The sequence below is a fragment of the Eleutherodactylus coqui genome, chromosome 11, assembly GCF_035609145.1.
Source record: "Eleutherodactylus coqui strain aEleCoq1 chromosome 11, aEleCoq1.hap1, whole genome shotgun sequence".
NCBI lineage: Eukaryota > Metazoa > Chordata > Amphibia > Anura > Eleutherodactylidae > Eleutherodactylus > Eleutherodactylus coqui.
Genome location: NC_089847.1, coordinates 87,048,601 through 87,073,529, shown reverse-complemented (window position 1 = coordinate 87,073,529; position 24,929 = coordinate 87,048,601). Strand labels below are relative to the sequence as shown.

At 44.2% G+C, this 24,929-nt stretch overlaps 1 protein-coding gene across 1 annotated transcript; it reads left to right on the top strand.

Moving 5' to 3' along the window:
- The first annotated feature begins 4 nt into the window (after window positions 1-4).
- On the top strand, window positions 5-20,374 carry CDCA5 (cell division cycle associated 5). Its single transcript, XM_066582953.1, has 7 exons — window positions 5-195; window positions 3,471-3,541; window positions 6,868-6,930; window positions 8,715-8,834; window positions 9,265-9,303; window positions 12,009-12,515; window positions 16,642-20,374. Exons 1-7 carry the CDS (start codon window positions 138-140, stop codon window positions 16,720-16,722), a joined length of 939 nt encoding a protein of 312 aa, XP_066439050.1. The 5' UTR covers window positions 5-137; the 3' UTR covers window positions 16,723-20,374.
- Window positions 20,375-24,929: the final 4,555 nt, after the last annotated feature.

Below are 24,929 nucleotides of genomic sequence, written 5' to 3'. Positions count from 1 at the left end.
GACGTGACGTCACTTCCGGTTCCGACAGCAGAGCGGGCGCGGGATGTTTGAACCATTTCTTCCGCTGTAATACGGATGGCCACGGTGTATACAGAGCAGGACTAGGCCGGCGGCCATCAGCTACTCGGAGAGAAGACATGTCCGACCCGAGGAAGAGGGGCAGCAGCCGCGGGATGGTCACTTGGGGGAAGGACGGTGAGTGCCAGCTTGTACTGCAGGCGCTGCTCCCAGACCTAGTGCAGTCCTTCTATGTGCCCCTATAGACCTTGTACTGCAGGCGCCGCTCCCAGACCTAGTGCAGACCTTATATGTGCCCCCTATAGACCTTGTACTGCAGGCGCTGCTCCCAGACCTAATGCATCCTTATATGTGCCCCTATAGACCTTGTACTGCAGGCGCTGCTCCCAGACCTAGTGCAGACCTTATATGTGCCCCTATAGACCTTGTACTGCAGGCGCTGCTCCCAGACCTAGTACAGTCCTTCTATGTGCCCCTATAGACCTTGTACTGCAGGCGCTGCTCCCAGACCTAGTGCATCCTTATATGTGCCCTATAGACCTTGTACAGCAGGCGCTGCTCCCAGACCTAGTGCATCCTTATATGTGCCCTATAGACCTTGTACTGCAGGCGCTGCTCCCAGACCTAGTGCATCCTTCTCTGTGCCCCTATAGACCTTGTACAGCAGGCGCTGCTCCCAGACCTAGTGCAGACCTTATATGTGCCCCTATAGACCTTGTACGGCAGGCGCTGCTCCCAGACCTAGTGCAGTCCTTCTATGTGCCCCTATAGACCTTGTACTGCAGGCGCTGCTCCCAGACCTAGTGCAGTCCTTATATGTGCCCCTATAGACCTTGTACTGCAGGTGCTGCTCCCAGACCTAGTGCAGACCTTATATGTGCCCCTATAGACCTTGTACAGCAGGCGCTGCTCCCAGACCTAATGCATCCTTATATGTGCCCCTATAGACCTTGTACTGCAGGCGCTGCTCCCAGACCTAATGCAGTCCTTATATGTGCCCCTATAGACCTTGTACTGCAGGCGCTGCTCCCAGACCTAGTGCAGTCCTTATATGTGCCCCTATAGACCTTGTACTGCAGGCGCTGCTCCCAGACCTAGTGCAGTCCTTATATGTGCCCCTATAGACCTTGTACAGCAGGCGCTGCTCCCAGACCTAGTGCAGTCCTTATATGTGCCCCTATAGACCTTGTACTGCTGGCGCTGCTCCCAGACCTAGTGCAGTCCTTATATGTGCCCCTATAGACCTTGTACAGCAGGCGCTGCTCCCAGACCTAATGCATCCTTCTATGTGCCCCTATAGACCTTGTACTGCAGGCGCTGCTCCCAGACCTAGTGCAGTCCTTATATGTGCCCCTATAGACCTTGTACAGCAGGCGCTGCTCCCAGACCTAATGCATCCTTCTATGTGCCCCTATAGACCTTGTACTGCAGGCGCTGCTCCCAGACCTAATGCAGTCCTTATATGTGCCCCTATAGACCTTGTACTGCTGGCGCTGCTCCCAGACCTAGTGCAGTCCTTATATGTGCCCCTATAGACCTTGTACTGCAGGCGCTGCTCCCAGACCTAGTGCAGTCCTTATATGTGCCCCTATAGACCTTGTACTGCTGGTGCTGCTCCCAGACCTAGTGCAGTCCTTATATGTGCCCCTATAGACCTTGTACTGCTGGCGCTGCTCCCAGACCTAGTGCAGTCCTTATATGTGCCCCTATAGACCTTGTACAGCAGGCGCTGCTCCCAGACCTAGTGCAGTCCTTATATGTGCCCCTATAGACCTTGTAATGTGGGTGCTGGTTGTCCGGGGAAAAAAAGTTGAGAAGTTTGTATGCTAACTTTTTATTACAGGTGATGTCCTGTCATGTGATTGTCCTGCTGCCAGGAGTTGTGACATCCTGGTAGTCCCCAGCAGGGGGGGCTCACACCCACTTGTGTTGATAGTCCCATTAACAATCGCATTCAAAAAAACCAAGTGGGCAGGAGGTCTTCTCATGGAGTCTGCCCCCCCCCCCCCCCCCCCCCCGTGTCTCCCTATGGAGTCTCCTTTTTATCACATCACAAAGCAGGAACTTGCGAATCGTTTTTATCATTAGAAACTCCTATTGACCTTGGTGCTAAAAAACTGCAGCAAAATCGCTCAAGAAAATGGCAAGTGGCCGCCATGCTTTTGTGAGAAATAGCAGTTCTGACGCTGGTCATGGGGAGAAGGCACGGTTTTGTCGCAATTTTCACGCAGCGACATCATGGTCGCCAGTGTGAAGGAGCCCTAACCCTTTGATTTGTCATTGAAATCCAAGATTTTGTCACAGAAAATTTTATTTGAAAACCTGTATGAACCCGGGCATTTCGGCCTCTGTTTTGTGTCTGTAATAGAAAAGTGCGCCCGGCCTGTCCGCTGATCTCCGGACCCGAACTCCATACATTCCTGGGATGCCTGAGGTTCAGATCAGGAGACGGTCAGACCGGGATGTAACTCCATATTACAGGCGCCAAACGGAGGCCAAAATACGGTAGTAGTGTACCCCCGGCCTTACTCTGTAGACCTCTCCATATTACACTCAGTGTCAGAAAATGGGCCGCCTCAAGCTTGGATATAAGATGTGATACGGGCGGGCATGGACGCTCTAGTACCCTGTTGTACCACCGCTAGCTTGGATACAAGATGGGATTCGGTGGACATGGAGGCTCTAGTACCCTGTTGTACCGCCTCTAGCTTGGATACAAGATGTGATACAGACGGCATGGAGGCTCTAGTACCCTGTTGTACCGCCTCTAGCTTGGATACAAGATGTGGTACGGACAGGCATGGAGGCTCTAGTACCCTGTTGTACCACCGCTAGCTTGGATACAAGATGTGATTCGGTGGACATGGAGGCTCTAGTACCCTGTTGTACTGCCTCTGCTTGGATACAAGATGTGATACAGTTAGGCATGGAAGCTCTAGTACCGGGTTGTACCGCCTGTTGCTTGGATACAAGATGTGATACAGGTGGTTAGAACGGCCTGGGGTGGGGTGCGGGGATTCATTGATCTAACCATCCAGCTTCTCGCATCCCAATAATGCCCCTCTCAGACTCTGATAACTGGGTGAAATCTCTTCTCCGCGCCGTAGAGGCATCTAGTGGTCAACAATCCCCACACAAGCAGAAGAAGAGGCCACTAGACACAAGGAGCCTCCAAGAGCCTTTTATAGGCCAAGGGGGGGGGGGGGGGGACCACTTTTATGGCCTCAAGGGTGACCAAATCGTTCATCTAATAATTGGTATATCTGCCTGAGATGTAACTGCATGCCAAGTTCTGCAACAAAACAGTTTTTTCTTATGTATCTTCCTTTTTCACAATAATATGCAATAAACTATTCTAACCCAATCTTGTATAAACCTGTCGCCCTTCGCCGTACCTCCGCACTGTACACGGTAGTATCAGATGTTTCATGCTCTTTCTTTTGACGCTGCAGGTGTCGGTTCTCCACGTGCCAGAAGATCCCCGAGGAATTCTGTGCCTTCCACCAAATCTTCAGACAGCCTGGTATGTTGTTAGGGAATTCCGTGACATTTTAGGACAGGCGTTGATGGGGAAGACGGAGCCTTCAGGAAGATAAAGGTTATTCACGCCAGCTGCGAGTATTAACACTTTCAGCACAGTCCAAGGTGATGTTAAATACAGGGTGATTAAGAAAGAATGGTGCAGAAGTAAAGCCGATGTCTTCATACGTTAACTGACAGAATGACATGAAAAGATAGAAGACCTCGTCAAGTTTCTACTGCACCTTACAGAATTTAAAGGGGTTGTCCCGCGGCAGCAAGTGGGTCTATACACTTCTGTATTGCCATATTAATGCACTTTGTAATGTACATCGTGCATTAAATATGAGCCATACAGAAGTTATTCACTTACCTGCTCCGTTGCTAGCGTCGCCGTCTAATTTCAGTGTCTAATCGCCCGATTAGACGCGCTTGCGCAGTCCGGTCTTCTCCCTGGTGAATGGGGCCGCTCGTGCCGGAGAGCTGGCCCTCGTAGCTCCGCCCCGTCACGTGTGCCGATTCCAGCCAATCAGGAGGCTGGAATCGGCAATGGACCGCACAGAGCCCACGGTGCACCATGGGAGAAGACCCGCGGTGCATCGTGGGTGAAGATCCCGGTGGCCATCTTAGTAAGGTAAGTAAGAAGTCGCCGCAGCGTGGGGATTCGGGTAAGTACTAAACGTTTAGTTTTTTTTAACACATGCATCGGGTTTGTCTCGCGCCGAACGGGGGGCCTATTGAATAAAAAAAAAAACCCGTTTCGGCGCGGGACAACCCCTTTAATGTTGGCACCATTGGAGACACTAGACAAAATAAAACAACGCCTCTCCGCTGCAGTGGAATCGATGATAGGGTATATGCCGGGACATGTCTGGGTAGTAGTTGGCAACCAATTTGACATCTGCAGTCTCACCCATAGCGCCCACATCAAACATCTGTAAGGTGCATTAAAAACTTAAAGCGTTCTTCTATCTTTTCATGTCATTCTGGCTGTTTTGGGTTAGTTCATGTCTGAATAAATCAGCTTTACTTTCGCAATCACCCTGTAATCCGTGTCTTATCATCCAGAGACCCCTGACCGCTGCCTTAATGATCCGGAAGTACGCTGATGGATCATGAGAGCTCCATGGTACTCACTCTCCCTGATTGGTGCCCCCCAGCAGATAACACTGGAGATCACTCGTATCTCCCCGGGGTGTCGATGGTCCTCTCTGCACATAGGGGCAGACAACAGCGAAGATCGGAGGTCTTGCAGGAGCTGCAGGATCATAAGTGATGTCACAACCATCTAGACGGGGTCGTGTATTACTACACTTGTATATGGGAGTTTAAGAGCCATTCGTTTTCTTTTCGTTTGTCGCTCAATCAGCTTAAAAATAATCGTTGGTTCACTCGCTTTCCGTAGCGGTGATCTGCCTGGCGAAATGTTCTGCACGAGCGCTAACAAGTAGTGGGGACGTCATCCGCTCATTTAGAAGACAGTCGTCCCATGTAAATGAAGAATTAGCTGCAGAGCAGTTTGTGTATAAAGTGTATATGAACCGTGACCCTCCTGCACCCCAAGCCGTAGCCCCTATGGAGATATCCAGCCTGCGGACAGTTCCCCTGCATCACTCTTCATTAGACATCAAATCCCAAAGGGATGCTTAACGTTTGCAGATGTCCGAAATACATTTGTGTACGCAGAGCTCACGCTAACTAATGTTATGTACATAGCCAACAAATGGCTGTCAGGATAAGTCTTGTCTGGTCAAAGTTTATTTCTGACCCTTTGGACAGCGTGTGACTAGTCTATAAGCTGAGAATGTTGTATGTACGGTAGCAAAACTGGGGCTTAGAACGCAGATTTTTCTCCTTCAGCGTCCATTTGTAATGTAAATAAAATATAGGCGCTGTTCAAACTTCTAGTATTTTTTTTCTGTCTTGGTTTCCATTGCGCTTTGATTGCCAGAATAGGTCCAATTATGTTGGACCCTTGTCCTTAAGTGGTTATCCCTTTTTTTTCCCCCAATTCACCCCCCTCCCCCATTAAAAAAAAAAAGTAACTACTTTATCCATCAATGTAGCTGTATGAGGGATTACAGGACGAGTTGTATTTTCAGTGGTACTATTTAATGTGCCGTATAATGTACTGAAACACTTTTAAAAAGTTCTAAGTGGAGTAAAATGTAGAAAACCCGAAATTCCGCCATCTGTAGGTGCATCTTGATTCTGCGGTGCACAAACCGCAACAAAATGCTATAACCTTATTCTATGGGTGAGTGCAATTACAATACCAAACTTTTATAGTTTAGTTTTTTTGTTTCTTGCCCTTTTTCTGAGATTTAATTTATTTTTTTTATTGTTTTTTTGCCGCCACCTTCTGAGAGCAATAACTTTTATTTTTCCATCCACATAGTTGTCTGAGGGCCCATTTTTGTGTGATCTCCTCTGTTTGTATTGGTACCATTTTGGAGTACATATGACTTTTTGATTGCTTTTTTTGTTGCATTAATTCTTGGAGACAGGGTGACTAAAAAAGCTAATTTCTGGTGTTCTCTATTTTATTTTTCTAAAGTTCATCATGCACGGTAAATAATGCGTTACTTTGATCAGAGTTTTGCGGACGCAGCGATACCAAATATGTATTTTTGTTTTATTTAGGTTCTTTCATTATAAAAATGGCAAAATGTTGCTTTGTTTTTTTTACATAGTAAAACTTTATCGTTCTTTTTTTTTTTTTTTTTTTTTACAGCGGACCACAATTAGCAATGCTTTGATTGCTCCTGCAGTATGATGTAATGCCATAGCATTATATCATACTGTGATCAAGCAGGCATTCAATCAAACCACCCCACGGGGATGGCCTGATGGGCATGCTGCCAAGATAGGCCTGGGGCCTTTCTGAAGTCCCCCGGCTGCCATGACACCCACACGACTCCCTGCGGTCTCATTGTGGGGGTGTTGTACGGGACCCCCGAACATCGGGGGATTTAAATGCCGCTGTCAGAATTGACAGCGGCATTTAAAGGGTTAACAGCTCCGATGAGCTCCAGCGGCGCCCGCGTTGTATGAAGAGAGATCGCCCCGCGATCTGCCTTCATACATACCCCGACACTGCAGGATGTAAATGTACGCCCTGCAGCGTTAAGGGGTTAATATACCTCAAAGATCCAAAAGCCACGTATAATGAAATGTTCTGCAATGTATTTTGTTTTAGTTTTTCACCATTTTCAAGATTTGTTTGCTGTCGGTGAATAGAAGTGTTTTTGTTCACGTTCAGCAACTGGAAAAATGGAGTTGCTGGTCTCTTATATATTCCTGAATCCAATCCTGTGCTCTTTATTTCAGATGCGTGCGCCGATAATGAAGCGATCTATCACAGCTAAGAAGATTATGCCTCGTAAAACACTGGTAAGGTTTGTGCATAGAAATATACGGCACTTGGTTCTGGGCTTTAATCCCGTCCGATAGCAGAAGTACAGCGTGGGATTAAAGCCTTTGCTCATACAATCAAACAGGAGCAGGTCGGGTTCTATGCTGCTAGACACAGCTGAGAACCCAGAGAAGAAGGGAAAATCAGTTTTTAACTGCCCTGCACTTCCCTTACTCTGGTATATAGCGCTGAATGAGTACTATGTACTAAAAAAATGGTAGTATTATTTTCACTATGCAACCTGGCGATCACATGACTGCCGAGTCCCCCTCTCACAGCAGAGCTGCTGGTTCCTTGCAGACCCTGATCAGCTCTGCCAGTGATTATTGTCACCACTCTCTAACTGGGGCTCTTATGGATGCCCCAGCTGCAGTGGAAAGGTGTGAAATAAAAAAAATGTGAATGACCCCCAGAGGTCTTATGATGCCATGGGGGATATAGATGGTAAAAAAAACTAGCTACAAAAATAAGTAAAAACAAAGACTTGCAGAATAAATATATGTATAAAAAAAGAAAATGACCCACTGTCGATGCCACCCGAAACTGTTGCTGTGTGCGCCTTGTAATCCAAAACTTTACATATATATCAAAATGTCCAAAGCAAAATGAACTCGTTCCCATTCTTTATTTCAGTGTAAATGCACAAAAAAAATGCAACTATAAATTTAAAACGTCTTTTTTTTTTTTTTATCTTAGGATGTTCACCCCTCCGCTCTGCCGCGCTTAATCGCATACGTGCGGCAATAACGTCTGCCCTTACATGTCTGCCCGTTTGGGGAAGCCTAGCTTATAATGTGCACCCCTCCCCTCCGCCGCACCTGCGCATCACCAAATAAATCTGTCTTGTCGCGGTCCCTAGAGAACTATAAATTTTTTGGATAAAATGTAGCCTATGTCCTTCCTCAGGATGCAAGCCATCTCCCTGCCAAATTGCATCAAAATGGCTTCAGCGGTTTAGCCTTGAAATGTGTTCAGCCTTAGAAGGTCACTCGGCATTATTTAACCAATCCGTGCCACTTTCTTGGACATCATTGTTATGGAGCAAGGTACGGGCTAAGCCCCTTTTCACGGGATGACTGTCGGGTAAATGATGCCCGACACTCGACCCCGCACATAGTCGCTCCCATGCTGTTGCACAGGAGCTAGTATCGCTGGGTCACAGTGGGGAGGCTGGAGGAGATTTCTCTCCTCGCTCTTCTCCACCCCTCGCCATTCACTTAACACAGCGGCCGTGCAATACTGAACAGCTGCTATTTACACTAAGCGATCAGCGCATCATCCATCGTCTAGGCTGCATAAAATCCTGAACGAGGATCGTCTGCTGTTAAAGTGAATAGAGAGGGGCGGGAGAGCGAGGAGAGAAATCTCCAGCTGCCCCGTTGCAAGCCAACAATACTAGCTCCCTATAACAGCATAGGAGCCAGTGCATGCGGGGGCGATGGTCGGGCATCACTTGCCCAACATTTGTCCCGTGTAAAAGGGGCTTCAGTCACTTGCAGTTTCTCTGCTTGGGGCTCATTCAGACTTGTGCTTTTATTCGTCCTACAAACTGAACAATGGCAAAAGCGTTCAGCCAGCAAAAGGTCCAGCCAGCACCCGTTGACTAGAATGGGTTTCATCCGGCTTCTGCAGTCTGGCGTCTTCCCACACAATGACGTTGCATACAGTACTAGTTTGTGACTGACATGAATGAAGCCTTACTGTGAGCCCTTGTATTGTATGTAAACCTATTTGTGCCATGGCTGCCTCCTCTCTCTTACAGGCTGCCCTCGCCTCTGCTGAATATCAGCCAGCCACTACATCTACGGTAGAAGAGCCAGGTCCTGGCGCCGATTCAGCTGAGCCCAGAGCTGTACCAGCAGCATCACGGGGCACTCCAGAAGTGAGTATTACATCTTAGACCGGGCTCATACAAGCGTATGCATAGAACGCTGCGTGTATAATTTACCACTGAGCCGGCGATCAGCAGCAATTTTGGACTGCGTATAACAGCGTATCTCACAGGTTTTTTTTGTTTTTTTTTTATTTCCCACTGTCACTTAGTGACATGGCGAATAAACACCGCACATACGGAGTGTAATTGCTTGTGTACAGCGTTTATTACGTGCCCATAGAGAACAAAAAGGCTCTATCACGTGTAAAGCAGTGAAGTCGAACAGCCTTTTTTTTTTTTTTTTATGTGCTTATTAGGTTAAACACACAGCTAAAAGTATCATTTGTAATTTGCTGCATTAGATGGAACTGCATGAGATCCATAGCTGAGGAATTGGTCACCAATTTGGTTGATTTGACTCATTTTTGTTTAATTTTAGGTTTCTAATGTTGCAGCTGCTCCTAGGAGAAGTTCAAGGGTGAGCTCAGTTACATAATTGTAGCGCTGTAACATATGAGTAACTGTACAGCTTTGTGTGCTTTCTAGAAGCCATTAGTTCTCTGCTGGGGCTGTTAAAAATGTTCATGTGTTTAATAAATCTACTAACTTGCTAGAGGGTTTTACCATGTAGAGGTTACATTATGTACAGATGTGTCCACCCTTAAAGGGGCTGTCCCACTTCTAGCTGTTTGCTGCAGGAAGCAGATAGCTCTGTACATTTCGTAGTGGCCAGGGTTGGTACTGCAGGCTGATTCCTATTGAAGTGAACGGGACTCAGCTTGTTTTACAAGCCCTCGCACAACAATGTAGACAGAAAAATAATAGTTATGGCAGCCAAAAAATTTTCTCTTTTTTCCAAAGACATTTTATTTAAAAAAAACAAACAAAATTGTTTTTATTTTCTAAATTTGGTATTGACCTCATACTGACTCATAGAGTAAAGCTATCGTGTCATTTTTGCTCCATGTGTATGCTGGTAAAACAAGGTGCCCCACTCACACATACAGACAAAGTTGGCGGAATTATGTTGTGTTTTTTTTTTTTTTTACTATTTCACTCCACTTGGAAATTTTAGAAGGTTTTTCAGTACATTAAAGCTATATTAAATGGTACCAATGAAAAGGTAGAACTCGCTCACGTCCTCTTCAGACTCCTGACTTAGTTTATGGTGCTCTGGGGAAGTGACCCCTTGAAGGGAGAGTACATCTGCTTGTGTGTGTGTGTGTATATGTATGTGTGTGTGTATGTATATTATAGTGAATGAGATTTTGATCAGTATATCCAAGTAGGCAGCAGTGAAGTGAATGCACATGCATTGTGATCAACCATCAAGGTGAATTATTTTTTAGCAGCCCTATTATGGCAAGTAGACATCTTTTGAGCGGCCCGCTGATTCGAACCCTCCTCTATTAAGCTCAGCTGTCTGCTGTCCAGTGCAGGTGAGGAGAAGCTGTTTCAAGTGTGCGTACACTAGAAACTGGTGTAAACTGTAGTGCCAATTCCAGCAGCACCAGATGGACTCAGTTTATAATGTTATGTCATGGTTCCCGATAGATCTGTGATGAAGGCTCTAACACAGAAGTGAACGGAGTTTAGAAAAGTAAATGAAGCACCTTAAAGATATTTAATTACAATCATTTGTCCACAATCTTAAGTAAATGTAACATCAGATAGTAGGAATTTGATGTACAAAGACACAATAGTAAAATAGTGATTCTTTTTTACTGTTGATCTTTTAACGCCCATTTACACGCAACGATTATCGCTCACAATTCGCTCAAACACCAAAAAAATGAGCAATAATCATTACATGTAAACGCAGGCATCGTGCAGTTTTCACTTGACCGATGATTTTAAGGTGAACTTAAAATCCATCGTTCAGCTAGAGAGGTAAAGTAGCTCTTAAAGGGGTTGTCCCGCGGCAGCAAGTGGGTCTATACACTTCTGTATGGCCATAATAATGCACTTTGTAATGTACATTGTGCATTAATTATGAGCCATACAGAAGTTATAAAAAGTTTTATACTTACCTGCTCCGTTGCTAGCGTCCTCGTTCCCATGGAGCCGACTAATTTTCGCCCTCCGATGGCCAAATTAGCCGCGCTTGCGCAGTCCGGGTCTTCTGCAGTCTTCTATGGGGCCGCTCGTGTAGAATGCCGGCTCCGTGTAGCTCCGCCCCGTCACGTGCCGATTCCAGCCAATCAGGAGGCTGGAATCGGCAATGGACCGCACAGAAGCCCTGCGGTCCACGGAGACAGAGGATCCCGGCGGCCATCTTCAGCAGGTAAGTATGAAGACGCCGGACCGCCGGGATTCAGGTAAGCGCTGTGCGGGTTGTTTTTTTAACCCCTGCATCGGGGTTGTCTCGCGCCGAACGGGGGGGGGGGGGGGTTAAAAAAAAAAAACCCGTTTCGGCGCGGGACAACCCCTTTAACAGACCACATGCTGTGTTCTCCACGGGAGCCAGCAGTTAACATTGTATTCTGCTGGCACCCGCTACGAGAACAATGCGGCTATTTGCACAGCAGGGCGTGTGATTTAATTACACGCTGGGCTCTGCAAACGGCTCCTAGAGGCCCATTTACATGCAAATGAAGGTGATAAAGTGTTAATGGACATTAGTGGCCATTAACACTTTATGCAAAAAGATGGCTAAATGATTTGAAAGATTCTTTGCGTGTAAATGGGCCTTTCCATGGGCAGACAGTCTATTAAATTATTGCGCTGACGTCACAGCTAAGGTCATTAGTGCTCGTGAAGAGCATTTACACAGACTTGCCGCTGGATCGCCGACTTCTCGTTCGTTTTTCACTCAGCGCTTCACCTATGGGAAACGGAGAGCATTTACATGGAATTACAAGCCAGTGAGCTAACTATGTTTTTTAATCTGACAGAAAAGTTAGCGTAACAACCTGCAAACGAAAATTGAGGTTTTTTTTGTTTTTTTTATATATTTCTTCGCATTCAGACTGAACGATTATCACTCAAATTCGTTCATTTGTATGAATTTTGAGCGATAATAGTTCCATGTAAATAGGTCGTTGCTCACTGCATGGCTATGCGGAAGCTCCGACAGCGCAGGTTCAGGTTTTTGCGCTGACCAATGTTACTATATGTATGTAATTATGGTCCTTGCTGGTTTGTTAACCTGTTTAGTTGTAAAACCTTGTCATTTCTCTACAGATTTCACCAAAAGCAGAGAAAGAAAACGCAGTACTTGACAAGTCCCAAGATGTTGCTAAAGATGTCCCAGAGCAAACCACAACCTCCAATATAGACATCCTGTCTCCTATCCCTCTGAATATCCCTCAGTCACCTAGCTATGATGACCGACACAAGGTCATGTCTCAGAAAGTCCGGCGCTCCTACAGCAGACTAGAGATGTCCATGAATGGCAGTTCATTTCTGTACAGTCCCACCAAAAACACAGATTCATCTGATACCTCTACACCAAACCCAACACCAAACCCAGCACCAAAATTGGGGCGGAAGACACTCTTTGGGTTTGACAATCTTCTGATCTCAGATGATGTGGAGAACAAAAAAGTTGGTGAGAAGATGAAAAAGACACTTAATGAAAGTTCAAATAGATCAATAATGAAGCCGTCTGCGGAAGAGCCAGATCCTAATATTCCCGGGGTGGTGCTAGTCAAGCAGAAAAGGAGGAAACGCAGAGTTCCACAGATTGAGGTAGGAATGGAAATGAGGAATTTTATTTTTTTTAGGACAAATGGTCCAATATTGGTAAATTCTCAAAGGTGTTGTAACAAGATAGGATAGGTGAAAAAAAAGTCTACTTGGTGGAGGTCTCACTCCTGTGACACCCCCACCACCAATCCTGGAAACGGGGATCCTGCCTCCCCCCTTTTCTGTCACTCAAGGGATGCTTCTCCCACCCGCAGTGACATCTTATTGAATGCAGCGATGCCAGAGCATGCAAGGCTGCCTCTCCATTTCGGTGGGCCTGATGGAAATGGCCAAGCGCTTGTATTCGGCTATCTCCTGCAGTCCCATTTGAAAATCAATGGTACAGCATATACCATCGCTCCATTCAGTTTCTTCCTCACTGTGGGGGGGTACAGCAAGACCAAAGTAAGGAGGATGTGGAAAACTGAACCCATATTCTCGGGATTGGTGAGACATCCTTTTCGATAGGTAGTAAGTCTATTCTGGTACAACCCCTTTTAAGTTTCTTTTGCATGGGCAGACAATCGATAGTCAGTACGATCGTTTGTTCCCCATGCAGCTGTCTTTGATTGGCTCCACATCTCCATGTTTATACAAAGAGATGTGCAACCAACCAGCAAGCAAGTTTATGGACTTTTTAAATGACACGATCAACTGATGAACAAGACTTTTATTCGGCCTGATTGCTGGACGAACGAGTGAGGGACACTCGGGCCTGACAAATGATTCTTGTTAAGAGACCTTTTACAGTTCTGAATTTTAGGGATGTAGGCACTTGGGTGGTAATGCCTCCAGGAGGTGCCATGTTATCTCTTGGAAGCATATCCACGTACTACAGTGGTGCCTTGGGTTAAGACTTTAAGTCGCTCAGTGACGAAGCTCTTAGCCCAAAACACTCGTAAGTCAAATCAATTTTCCCCATTGAAATGCATGTAAAAACCATTAATCCGTTTCAGATCGCTAGCTCTCCCATTGATTTCAATGGGGATGCCGCTGTCCCATTGAATGCAATGGGCTGCCAGCAACCCATGCAATGATTTTTTGGGGAAGGGCTTTAAATATAAGCTTTTCTGAAAATCATCCCTAGCTGTAGTAAAAAGTATATACTCACCTCTCCGCCGGGGCTCAAGCGTGTCTAGCCGCCGCTTGTTCTCCCTGCACTGCTCTGAAGCTTTTCAGCAGGGGTAAATTAAAATCCCCGCCTGCTGAAATCTGATTGGCTGAGCGCTGTGACAAAAAAGGAGACCTTTTTACTCCTTCGGCAAGACCCCATTTACGAAGGCATGGTAATAGGCCCAAGGGAAAACCAGGTTGGATTATATGCAGATGACTTGATTCTGTTTGTCAGACCCTAGGGAAACTCTGCTGCATGCTATCTCCCTGATTAGTAGGTTTGGGCGCTATTCATGCCTATAGATAAATTGGCCTAAGTCCACATTCATGCCACTGCAAACAAGAGACTGGATCATTGGGGATAAGATTTGTAACCTCCAAGTCTTCCCACCTTTTAAATATCTGTGAATTCACATGTCTAGAGACTTTGCTTACAGCTTTAATATGAATATGGCCCCTCTCCTCCCCTTTCTTCAGGATAAATTTAAATTCTAGAGTTCATTGCCCTTATCGGTAGGCCGAATAAATCTTATCAAAATGATAATCCTCCCAAAATTTCTGTACTGCTTTGAACATGCAGATACTGTACCACAATCATTTTTTTTTTTTATAAAACTGACTGTATTAACCTCTTTCATCTGGGGTAAGGCCAAAGCGGATCTCAGTTTGGAAACCCTATAGCACCCAAAAGATATGGCAGGCACGTCACTGCCCGACTTTAAACTACACTACCTGGCAGGCGAAATTGGATATATCTGCCACTGGCTTTCTGATACAGACCTCCCAAACTCAGAACATCATTTGATGCACTTACTATGTGAGCCTTCCATCTGGATTGTACTGGAAAAAACAGACCTGCATACTAGATTACCTGTTATCGGAACCCCAATGGGTCCTTCTGATCTCAGTCTGTTCCAAGCTGGCTATTGAGAAGTGCATGCACGCTGATAAAGCCAAGGACACACAGCTGTATCAAAGGCAATATGCTTCTGATTTATTAATAGCATCATGATACATATATAATCCAAATGACGTAGCAATAGAGATGCATACCCCTAAAGTCATAAGAACTCAGGATAGGCTATAGTTTCTGATGATTAACATATGTTAACGCCTTAAGGTGTGTGTTACTACTAAAACATGTGATTTCCAAGAAACAAAACTTAACGGAGAATAAACTTAATATCGGTGCTTGACATGAGGAATGAAAAGGTGGGGGAATGAGCAACACCTCTTATCAAAATGTTGGTCTCTCTCATGAGAAAGGCCTGTGGGACGTAAATACAAGAATCTAATTCATTCTAGTGTATAATATGACCAAGTTAACCATTTAGCTGCTGCTATTTACTAAGAAGGAAGATATAAAATGATAATGTGTTTGCATAGGCTGATGTGAGAAACATATGAAAAGATATATACAATAGAATACATATAACGCCACAGAAGTTAACAAATTGGATTCAGAACAATGACCTGCATATTTAAAATTGTAATGTGTGTAGGGAGAACGTACGAGTGGCATTATATACTACGTGGGGCAAATCTGCTCTTGTGTTCACTGTATGGATGTGAGATGTACGGATGGAGTTTCATTGTCGCTCACAGTGGAGGATCTGACCAGTGTTGCCGAGGGCAGCGATCCATTATTGGACTGAGCTCTTCTTGCTGTGTGATCAATAGCCGGTGCCTGCAGTGTATTATACTGCTGATATACGTTATTCTCACTCAGCCAGGAACTTAATTGTAGTGGCATATTAATTCGTTGTATAGCTGCATCGTCTTCAGTGAGCAAAAAACAGGAGAATTGTGATTCCTTTAATCTAATATAATTCAGAACATCTGCTAATCTGGAATGTTTCTAGTGCAGAACCGTAATAGAATGTGATTGAACCGAGAAAATAAATTGGGAAACATCTCTGATTTTATAATTGTCTTTTTAACATTATTGACCTACTGAAATGCTCACTTATGTTTTGTATATTTTCTGATGACCATTTCATAACTTAATATCTTTTCGACAGTTCTGGGGGGGGGGGGGGGGGGGGGTTATCCAGGATTTGAAAAAAACTGTACAATTTAGTACAATGAAACTCCCTCTGAGACAGCCATCCAAATTGCATTGCAAAGTGGCATTTTTGTCCTTATGGTGTGACCAGCAACACTGTATGGTAAAACTAAATATCTGTAATAGGAAATCTGGTCTTGGTAGGGGGTGGTGTTATGGAAAGGTTTCACTATGTTTATAAAATGGGTGTTTGGTGTTTTTTTTGGGGGGGGGGGGGGGGTCATTTTTCTTTTTTTAGAAGCAGCACCACTCTTGTCCATCAGCTGTGTCCAATATTACAGCTCAGATTCTTGATAAATTTTTATTTTTTCCCTTTTTCCAGTAAAACCTATTTTATATGTGTTTTTATATTTAGTAATTGCTTTGATGCATGTGGTACTTGCATTTAAAATTCTGAACAAACTTGGCACTCCATCAACTGGCTGACCGCTGGGCCCACTGTCAGTGTGCACAATGCTAGAAGCAGATAGTGCTGTTTGTATTGCAGTGGCTCGGGCTGGTACTGCAGGCACAGCTGTAATTGAATTCATTGTTGACAGCGCTGTCTGCTTCTAGCTCTGAGTGGCAGACTCCCTCCAATCAACTACTGATGACCTATTCTGAGTATAGGTCATCAGTAGTAAGCGTCTCAGACAGTGCCTTTAATGCTGAACTCGGCCATCATTAGGTGAAGGGAAGTATGGGAGTAGTTTTTGCATACTTTTTGTCCGTATATGTCTATATATGAGTTGTCTACTTCAATAAGGTGTATTCTCTTCATTTCCCAGAATTCGATTCCAATTTATTTTTTTTACATAGTAACGTCTCCAACTGATTATAATAAGCTGATAACGGAGTAGGTATTTCTAGCAGATCTACTGGCCATATATTTTACTGAGTTTAATCAATGTACAAAATCCTTTAAAATGATCTCCTAGGTTAATTTTTGTTTTTCCGTTCCCTTGTTGACAGGTATCGGACCTGGATGAGTGGGCGGCAGCCATGAATGCACAATTTGATGAAGCAGAGAAATTTGACTTGCTTGTGGAGTGACAGAACCGCATCACCTTGGACTCTGCTTGTACATAGACTTCTAAGAGAACCTCATAGGCGTGTTCTTAAATCCAGTTGTGTGTATTTTGTTTTTGTACAATATATATGTTTGTTGCTTATTTTATAGTAGCAGTTCTTTTACTTAAAGTGAGCCTTTTACTAGATTAACTCTCTGCCATGTTCTTACAGTGTTACTTCTCCAAATATACACCCATCATCAAAATTATCCATTTGAGTATATTATGTATGAAAAGACGTTCCAACTCACCGTACGCTATAATTGCTCACGGAGACAGCTGTGTGGTGCCGAATGGGGAAGAAAGAATCTGTAATTGCGCCCGTTGTGCCTTGATTGATGTCCCAATTGGTAGAGCTAGAGATTATGTCATGCCCAGTGGGAAATCAATCAAGACAGAAGGAGCCTGAATATAGTCAAGACTGCATGGCTCTTCCTTGCAACAACACCACGCAGATAACTCTTGGTGAGCAATTTACATATGGTGCGTACTGTCGTACGTTTTATACATAATACTGATATGGGTGAGTTTGCTGCAGGTTTTAGAATGGTATTAACTAACAGTATAATATAGTGGTGGTTACAACGCCTGTAATCTAGGTACGGTTCTCTTTAGGATGGATTGTGTAATGTTTCTTATAATGTGATGTATTGTCTTTATCACAACTATGTTTTTAGGAAATACAGCTTGTGCGCTAAAACTAGCAAAACTAAACCCAAGTGAGCATAATGAACCTGTAAGCCAATGCTGACACCAATTCTGCATCTCTAGAACATCATGGAGTGGGTGGGAAGTGTAGTAGAGCTACATTTATGTTGTGATCAGTCCTATGTAAAACCTCAGAAAACCTAGTATTAGCAATTATGCTGAAAATCAATCTCTGCCTTGTGACATCCGCACATGCATATCCCTTACCTGCATCCACTGGGAAGGCTCTACCCCTGACGGCCTTTAAACTGAAGGTAACATTTTCTATGTAACGGTAAGGTAATCATTCAAATATCCATATACCATGCTGAAAATAAGTAAAAATAATAGATGGAAAAATAAATTCAGATACTTCAGATGCCTTATATAAGTTAAAAGGTCTAAATGCTGAATATTTTAGCCAAAGGAAGGGAACACTGAGGTTGCTGAAAAGCAGAATAAAAGTTCAGGTGCCAACTTAAGAACATTGTCACCATATAGATCCTCCTCTTTAACCCTTTCCAATCCACTGTCTGATGTCTAAATACATTATGATTTAAGACTCTACAGCTCCAATGCTGGAAGACAACCGTCGGGGTTCTCTTACTGTATATTGCCAGCCTCTCTGCTGGCGGAGCCTATCCAACGTGTCGCCTCATGCAGTACTGGCTTTAGCCAGCATATAGCGCTGTTGTATAACAGCAGAAAAAGAGTAAGCCCCCTGGGAAAACCAGGATACAAATTGGATTGGAAAGGGTTAATAGCTGCTGCATCTCAGTTAGGACATCTGCTACTGATAGGTCAGTGCTTCACAAACTGCGAGGCGCCCCCTAGTTGTTGAGCTGCAGTTAATGAGGCAGATTTACCAGAAGTGATTATATGCTCTACAGGCCTTTCTATGGTTGCACCAATATCTGGTCTACTAATCTACTGGAGGAATATTTTTAAGATAATTATAGAAAAAAAAAGTTTGGCATGAACCACCACCACCACCAGCAAGGAAAGGAACACCAACAGCAGTAGAGGAAAATTGGAACCTGAAGAAGCCCTTCTATAGAGAACCTAATTACTGGTTAATTTTACACTTTTTTTTTTATATAAGCGTACTTTTACATAGGCCGACAGTCACCCGACTGATCGCTTAAGCGAGCTGTTACAGGCGACTGACAGCCTGTGTAATTGCCTAAAAACTAAGTGACTGCTGTCCCGTGCAAAATGACTCTAAATGGAGGGTGCTGGAAGAGATCTCAGACGTACTCTTCTCCATTCAATGCTCAATTATTGCTCCTGTGTGAAAGCTCAGAAGTGGTGATTGCTGGGAAGACCATCCGCCACTTAAGCACCCAACAGTCGTCTCGTGTAAGAGATCCCTTACAGTATTACATTGTGAACCCGGACAAAAATTCTGCACTGAGATCTGTATTTGTTACCTGTAGCGTACGTTGTTGGTTTTGATATGGAATGTAGTTGCAGCTTTCACTGTGGGGCAATGAATAAAATCTGCAGCGTTTTCGCAACGGGTAGGCCATGCTTCGGATTGGGAAGTCTACTGCGTGTCAAGACATCGCTGCTTAGTTTTTTCTGTTGTGGGTGAATGGGATTTGTTAAAACCCCCATTGACTACTATTGTACTGACATTGTTGGGGTGTAGAATCCACACTGGAATAACCCAACCAGGACATGATGTGTGAAGCCGGCCTTTTTGTCACTATTGCTAATCTTATATTACCAAAAAAATTATTTGTAAAAAAAAAAAAAAAGCGTTGGGTACAGAAGAGAAAAAGGAAAGGGGGATAAGAACTAAAAAAAAATATAATATAAAATACAATCTCTTCTTTGAAGGGGGGGGGCAACACTCGAGTGGGAAGACCTTTCCTCTGCGAACGATCCTCTTTTTATAGTTGTGCCAAAGTACAGATTTATAAACCATAAATCTGCTCATTCACATAAATGTATTAGAATGAAGATACACAAGGTCCAGAATGGTGATTTATTGTATTCATGGTTGGATTATTACTTTTTAGTTCTGTGTTGTGTTATTGTTCTTTCAATGTTTTTTTTATGTGGTGTTGGGTTTTTATTAGTGCATTGAAAGGGTTTATCACTTGAGACCAACTATGCCCAATAAAGTCATTGGTGTCATGGAGAAACACCATTCCCCACTGTTATCCATGGTAAGAGAGTTGCTGCAAGGACTATAATTGAACTCACTGTTATATTCTGTATTTCTGCTGAAGCCATCGCTCACAGTTTTTGGATTTGGTGGTCATTCATTTCAGTTACTAGACTCAAGGTCTGCATTCAGAAAACAGATTTCCTGGTAGCATAGGCTCTTAATGCCATATTTTCTCCCACTCCCCAACCACAAGACTATGCCCATAATTATAGATGAAATGAGAAGTCTGGTATCTTTTAAGCCCCGTTGACCTTTGCAGAACAATATGGTACCAGTACAGACAATGCACATTCAAAGCAGTATTAGCTTTGTATTCAATTTTTCACTAATAAAGAACGAAGAAGGACATTAAATACTATTGTGTGAAGGAGGCAGTGGCAGCGCTGGGGTTAGGTTTGTGTAGAATTCATATAGTTCTTTCAACAATAAGAACTGATCCTATCACAAAAAAGGAAACTTAAAAGGTATAAAAGCTGTCCAGCAATTACTCAGATCTCTTCGTTCACTTTTATATCTACTCTGGACTCTGCTTGGGCAGCACTCATGTAATGTACCTTAGTGGTTTAGTAATGAATTTTGGGCTGGTAAATATTACACAAAGATATGCTCATTGGTTTAATGGAGCCCGCTGTATATCATAAGATGACCGTGTCTGGTAGCTGCTGCCCTTACATTTGGGTAAGTGTATAGTGACTTATGACTTCATCACATTCTGTACAATGATTTTGTTTTTCAGCTGTTTTTACATTAGTAAACCTAGTTGTGTAACGTGTGTCTGCTCATTTATCTACGTAGCTGGAATAAAATGCATGTAAGTATCCCAGGACATTACATTCACATCCGCTGCTGCATTGCCTTTTGTGACCACTCGTATGGGCATTAGAAATCTGTGGCTCATGGAAAAGTGCTTTAGGTGCAGTTCACATCTGCTTTGTGGCTTCCATTTGTAAAGGAAGCCACAATGCCGGGATGGATCTGTCACCTAATTAATGCCCCCCCCCCCCCCTCCACTTTGTCCAGTCATGACAGCATAACTGAAGGTTGACCCCTGTAGGGACAGGAAGATGGAGAGTTTTAAAGCCCCCATTGCCACTTCCAGTGTTCTTCCTGTCCCTATGGTGGACACAGATAGGAGCGTTTCTTTTCATATGGATTAGGTGGACTGGGCTTGATTTCAGACTGGCTCTCCTTCCTCCTCGGACTATGGCTAAAACCCTCTGTGCTCCCTTCTACATCTCCTGCTCACGGTGGAATAGCGAAGCCATCAACATTGCATTGATTCAGGTACACTTGTCATTTGCGGTTGTTTAAGCACTCGCTGGCTTCTCGAACCCTGTAAAAGCTCCCAACTCATTGCTTCCCATAGGAGGAAGAAGCGCTGAGCGAGAAGTCCGCGAGCTGCCGCCAGGACTTTCAGCTTGAATGCTCTACATGAGCGCTGACGACCAAACGACTGTTGGCCTGTGTAAAAGGGCCTTATGATTGATGTACAAGTGGCAAAAGCAGTAAAAAAAAACTTCCCTGCCATTTGAGGAATCCTCACAATTAAGGGATCCAAGGGAGAGGAAAGCAGATGCACTCTCAGGGTGCCTACCTACTAGCGGGGTTTTTTTCCAAATGTCAATGGGACTTTCTAATGTTAAAATCGCAGCAATGCAAACTTGCGATTTTTGTGCGATGCGATTTTAACATTAGAAAGTCTCATTGACATTTGGGAAAAAAAAACGATAGTGGGTAGGCACCCTTAGGCTTCATTCACACGAGTGTATATCAGCCCTGTTTTCACGGCCGCCCGATATATGCTGCCCATCTGATGCATTGGTTTACACTGCATCAGTTCAGATGGGTGTATTACCGTGGCGTTAAAAAAGCCAGCTGGCAAAGATGGCGCATATAGTGCGCATTCCGGTCGGACATTTTTACCCTGGACAGAAAAAAAATAGTTCAGGAACTATTGGTCGGAATTTGGCGGTGGCGGCTCCCATAGACTCCTATGTTTCACTAAGGGAAGCAATGAGGATTTTGGGACAGATAATATCGTGTATACAGGTGGTTCCCCGAGCCCAGTTCCATTCCAGACCCTTACCAAATTTGATTCTATCTTCATGTGATAGGAATCCATCTTCTGTAGATAGAAAAAAATTAGGTTATTCCTTCAAGTTACGAGATCCCTTGCCTGGTGGATATCATCTTTTAATTTTAGAAAGGAGTTACAGTGGTCCCTTTCCTGTTTGTATCAGTGCTTTATAGATGCAAGCCAGTCACGCTGGGGAGTGCAGGTTGCAGATCAGGTATTTCAGGGCTCTTGGTCTGTTCATGTCAGATCCCAATCTTCAAATTTTAACATTAAGAGCAATAAGGGAGACACGCAGTCAGAGGAATTAGTACAGGGAAGGCATGTGAAAATCTTTTTTCAAAATCTAACGCCAGTGTCCTTTATTCGCCATCAGGGTGGCACCACACATGCAGAAAGATTCTTCTTGGCAGGAACAAGGGTGATGTCCTTTTCAGTTGTACATCTAAAGCTCCCAGAACATAATAGCAGACTTCTTAAGTCAGTAGAGGCTAGACCCAGGAGAGTGGTTGCTCAACTGCAAGGTGTTCAGTTTGAACAATCGGGGCAGCCTCCGGTAGATCTTTTTGCAATCAGGAGAAATGCAAAATGCCACAAATTCTTTGCGCTAGAGCTAGGGGACAACCTAGCAGGCCTGGATGCCTTCTTACAAGAATGGAATATGGACCTAGACTTTGACTTTTCCCCACTGTTTCTCATTTGCAGAGCCTTATGGAAGGTCCAGGAGAGCAGCGCTACAGTGATCCTCAGCACCATGAGGGACAACAAGGCCTTGGTATCAGTTACTAATGTCTCTCTCAATCCAAGACTTCATTCCTCTACCTCCCAGATAGGATTTTGTAACTCAGGGCCCAGTCTGGTGCAACGAATCCAAAATGTTGAAAGTGATGGCATGGATGCTGAAAAATAAAGGCTCTTAAGTAGGGTAATAACCATCCTCTTTGAGAGTCTAAAAATCTATTACTTCTATATATGATAGAATATGGAACGAATGTTCATCCTGATCTGCACTATTGTAGCCTGCCTCTGATACTAGATTTTCTTCTAGAGAATCTGAATCCTTAAGATGCAGATTTCTGCTCTTTGCGCCTTTTTTGACATCCATCTAGCAGATAGATCCAGGAGCGGATAGGCTTCAGCCTTTTATTAGATCAGTTCACTCTTGGGATTTCAACCTAGTCATAAACAGTCCTTATCTTTAACGTTTCTCACCCGGAAAGTTATATCCCTGGTAGTGATTACAGCAGCTAGAGGAGCTAGTGTCAGTAATCAAACTGGAGGACCTCCTGTGCTCCAGTCGGTAGCTCTCACTACTGAGCTATCCAGCCTGTGGCCGGTACCCTTGCATGACTCTCAGCCTTGTTCCCTGAGCCCAGTTATTTAGTTCTTGCCTACTGGTCCTGACCCTGCCTCTGTTCCTAATTAGACTCATTATAAAAGCCAGACCCTGCCCAGTGCATGATTATTGTGCCCCAAGCTGTGATCAAGCTCTTTCTGCCTGCTTCTCTGCTATTCTACTAAGATCTTCTGATACCAACCCCTGGCATCCCTTCTGACTACGCTACCTTCTTCCTCCATCTGTACTGCAACTGAGACCTCTAATTTCTTACTCCTGACTCTTCCTTGACTACTCTCCAGACCTGTCACCGCTACACCTGAGGCTCCAACCTAGTGCCTGAAACCGCTACAGCTAGTGAGATTCAGGCTCTTTTTTTGCAGACTCGATCCCTCTTTCCTTCCTAAGGCGGTTTCCACATTACATAGAGATCAGGAAATAATTTTACCTTCCTTTTGTCAGAATCCTAGAAACGATAAAGGAGTGTTTTCATAGATTAGATGTGAGAGGGGAAGTGTTGTCCTATTTAGAGGCTTCTGAGCCCTTTAGAAGGGAAAATAACCTAATCATTCAATTCCAGAGTCCAATTAGAGGGAAGGCAGCCTCAAAAGACTCCATTGCTAGATAGTTAAGAATGGCAATCCAGGAGGCATATAGGGCTCAAGATATATCTCCTCTGGAGGGTCTTAGAGCTCATTCTACGAGGGCTCTCTCATCTTCTCAGACTGAAGGTGCGGAAGCTTTAGCGGAACAGATATGCATAGCGTCTGCCTGGTCTAACATTCACACCTGACTTTTGGATGTAAAATCCTCCAGGCTGTAGCCCCCTTCCTGGAGATTGTAATATGGTACTGCTCCAGGTGTGCTGTCATGGCTGCATGATGTGTAATATGGGAATTATGTTCTGCCATTAATGCGGTTTCCACGAGTCCGTCATGACAGCACCTCTACTTACCCATCCTTAAGTTGTTGTGATAAAACATGTGACACAACGTTGTGTAGACAGTTTTCTCATTAACAAATGGTGAAGTCTATATCCATTGTAGTTATTGAAAATCACTGAAAGTAAGGAGGATTGAGTTGTCATATTTAAAGGGGATATACCAGGATCATAAATTCTTCACTAATCCCAAGAACAGGGATCTTGTGTCCTCCCTCCTCCTACTGCACCCCTCGCAGTGAGGAAAGACTGACTGGAGTACCGGAAATGCAATCGCACTGATGGTTCATCCACTTTCAATAGGACTGCAGAGATAGACAAGTGTTTTTTGGTATTTTCATAAGGCGCATAGAAATGAATGGAGTGCCGACTGTGCATGCTTAGGCAGCGCTCCATTCATTCCAATGTCACTGCAGGGTGAGAAGCGACAGGCAGCAGTGGTCTCAGTGGTGAGACCCCACCAATCAGCAAAGGTAATGTACCAAGATCCCATGTTAAGTTGAATTGTGTGTAGCAGCCAGCACCAACAACAATACACACTTCTGAATGGAATGATTTTGCTGCACAGTGCTCAATATATGAGGGGTTACATAACAGCGCCTTGTACACATTCATGCTCCACAGGTTAATTGATTAAATGTCAGGTCAAAGTTTCACAGCCAGTTACATTTTGTGTTTCTCCTTTTAATGGAATAGATTTTTTTTCCATTTAACTATGCCCACAGGTATTTTTCACAAAAGCCATCAATATTTCTCACTGTCTTGTGTTACATTTTCCACTCATGCGACTTTCTGTACGTCAGCAGACTTCAGTTCTGTACTCATATTGAGATACAGTAGAGGAGGGGAACATATTCAGTTTGTGGTGGGCTCACAGCATAGTTGAGAGACCATGAATACTAAGCAAGAAGTTAGAAGAATTAGACTTTCGGAACCCAGGCCAACCTGGGAGGATCAAGGTAGTTCTGAAGTGGCAG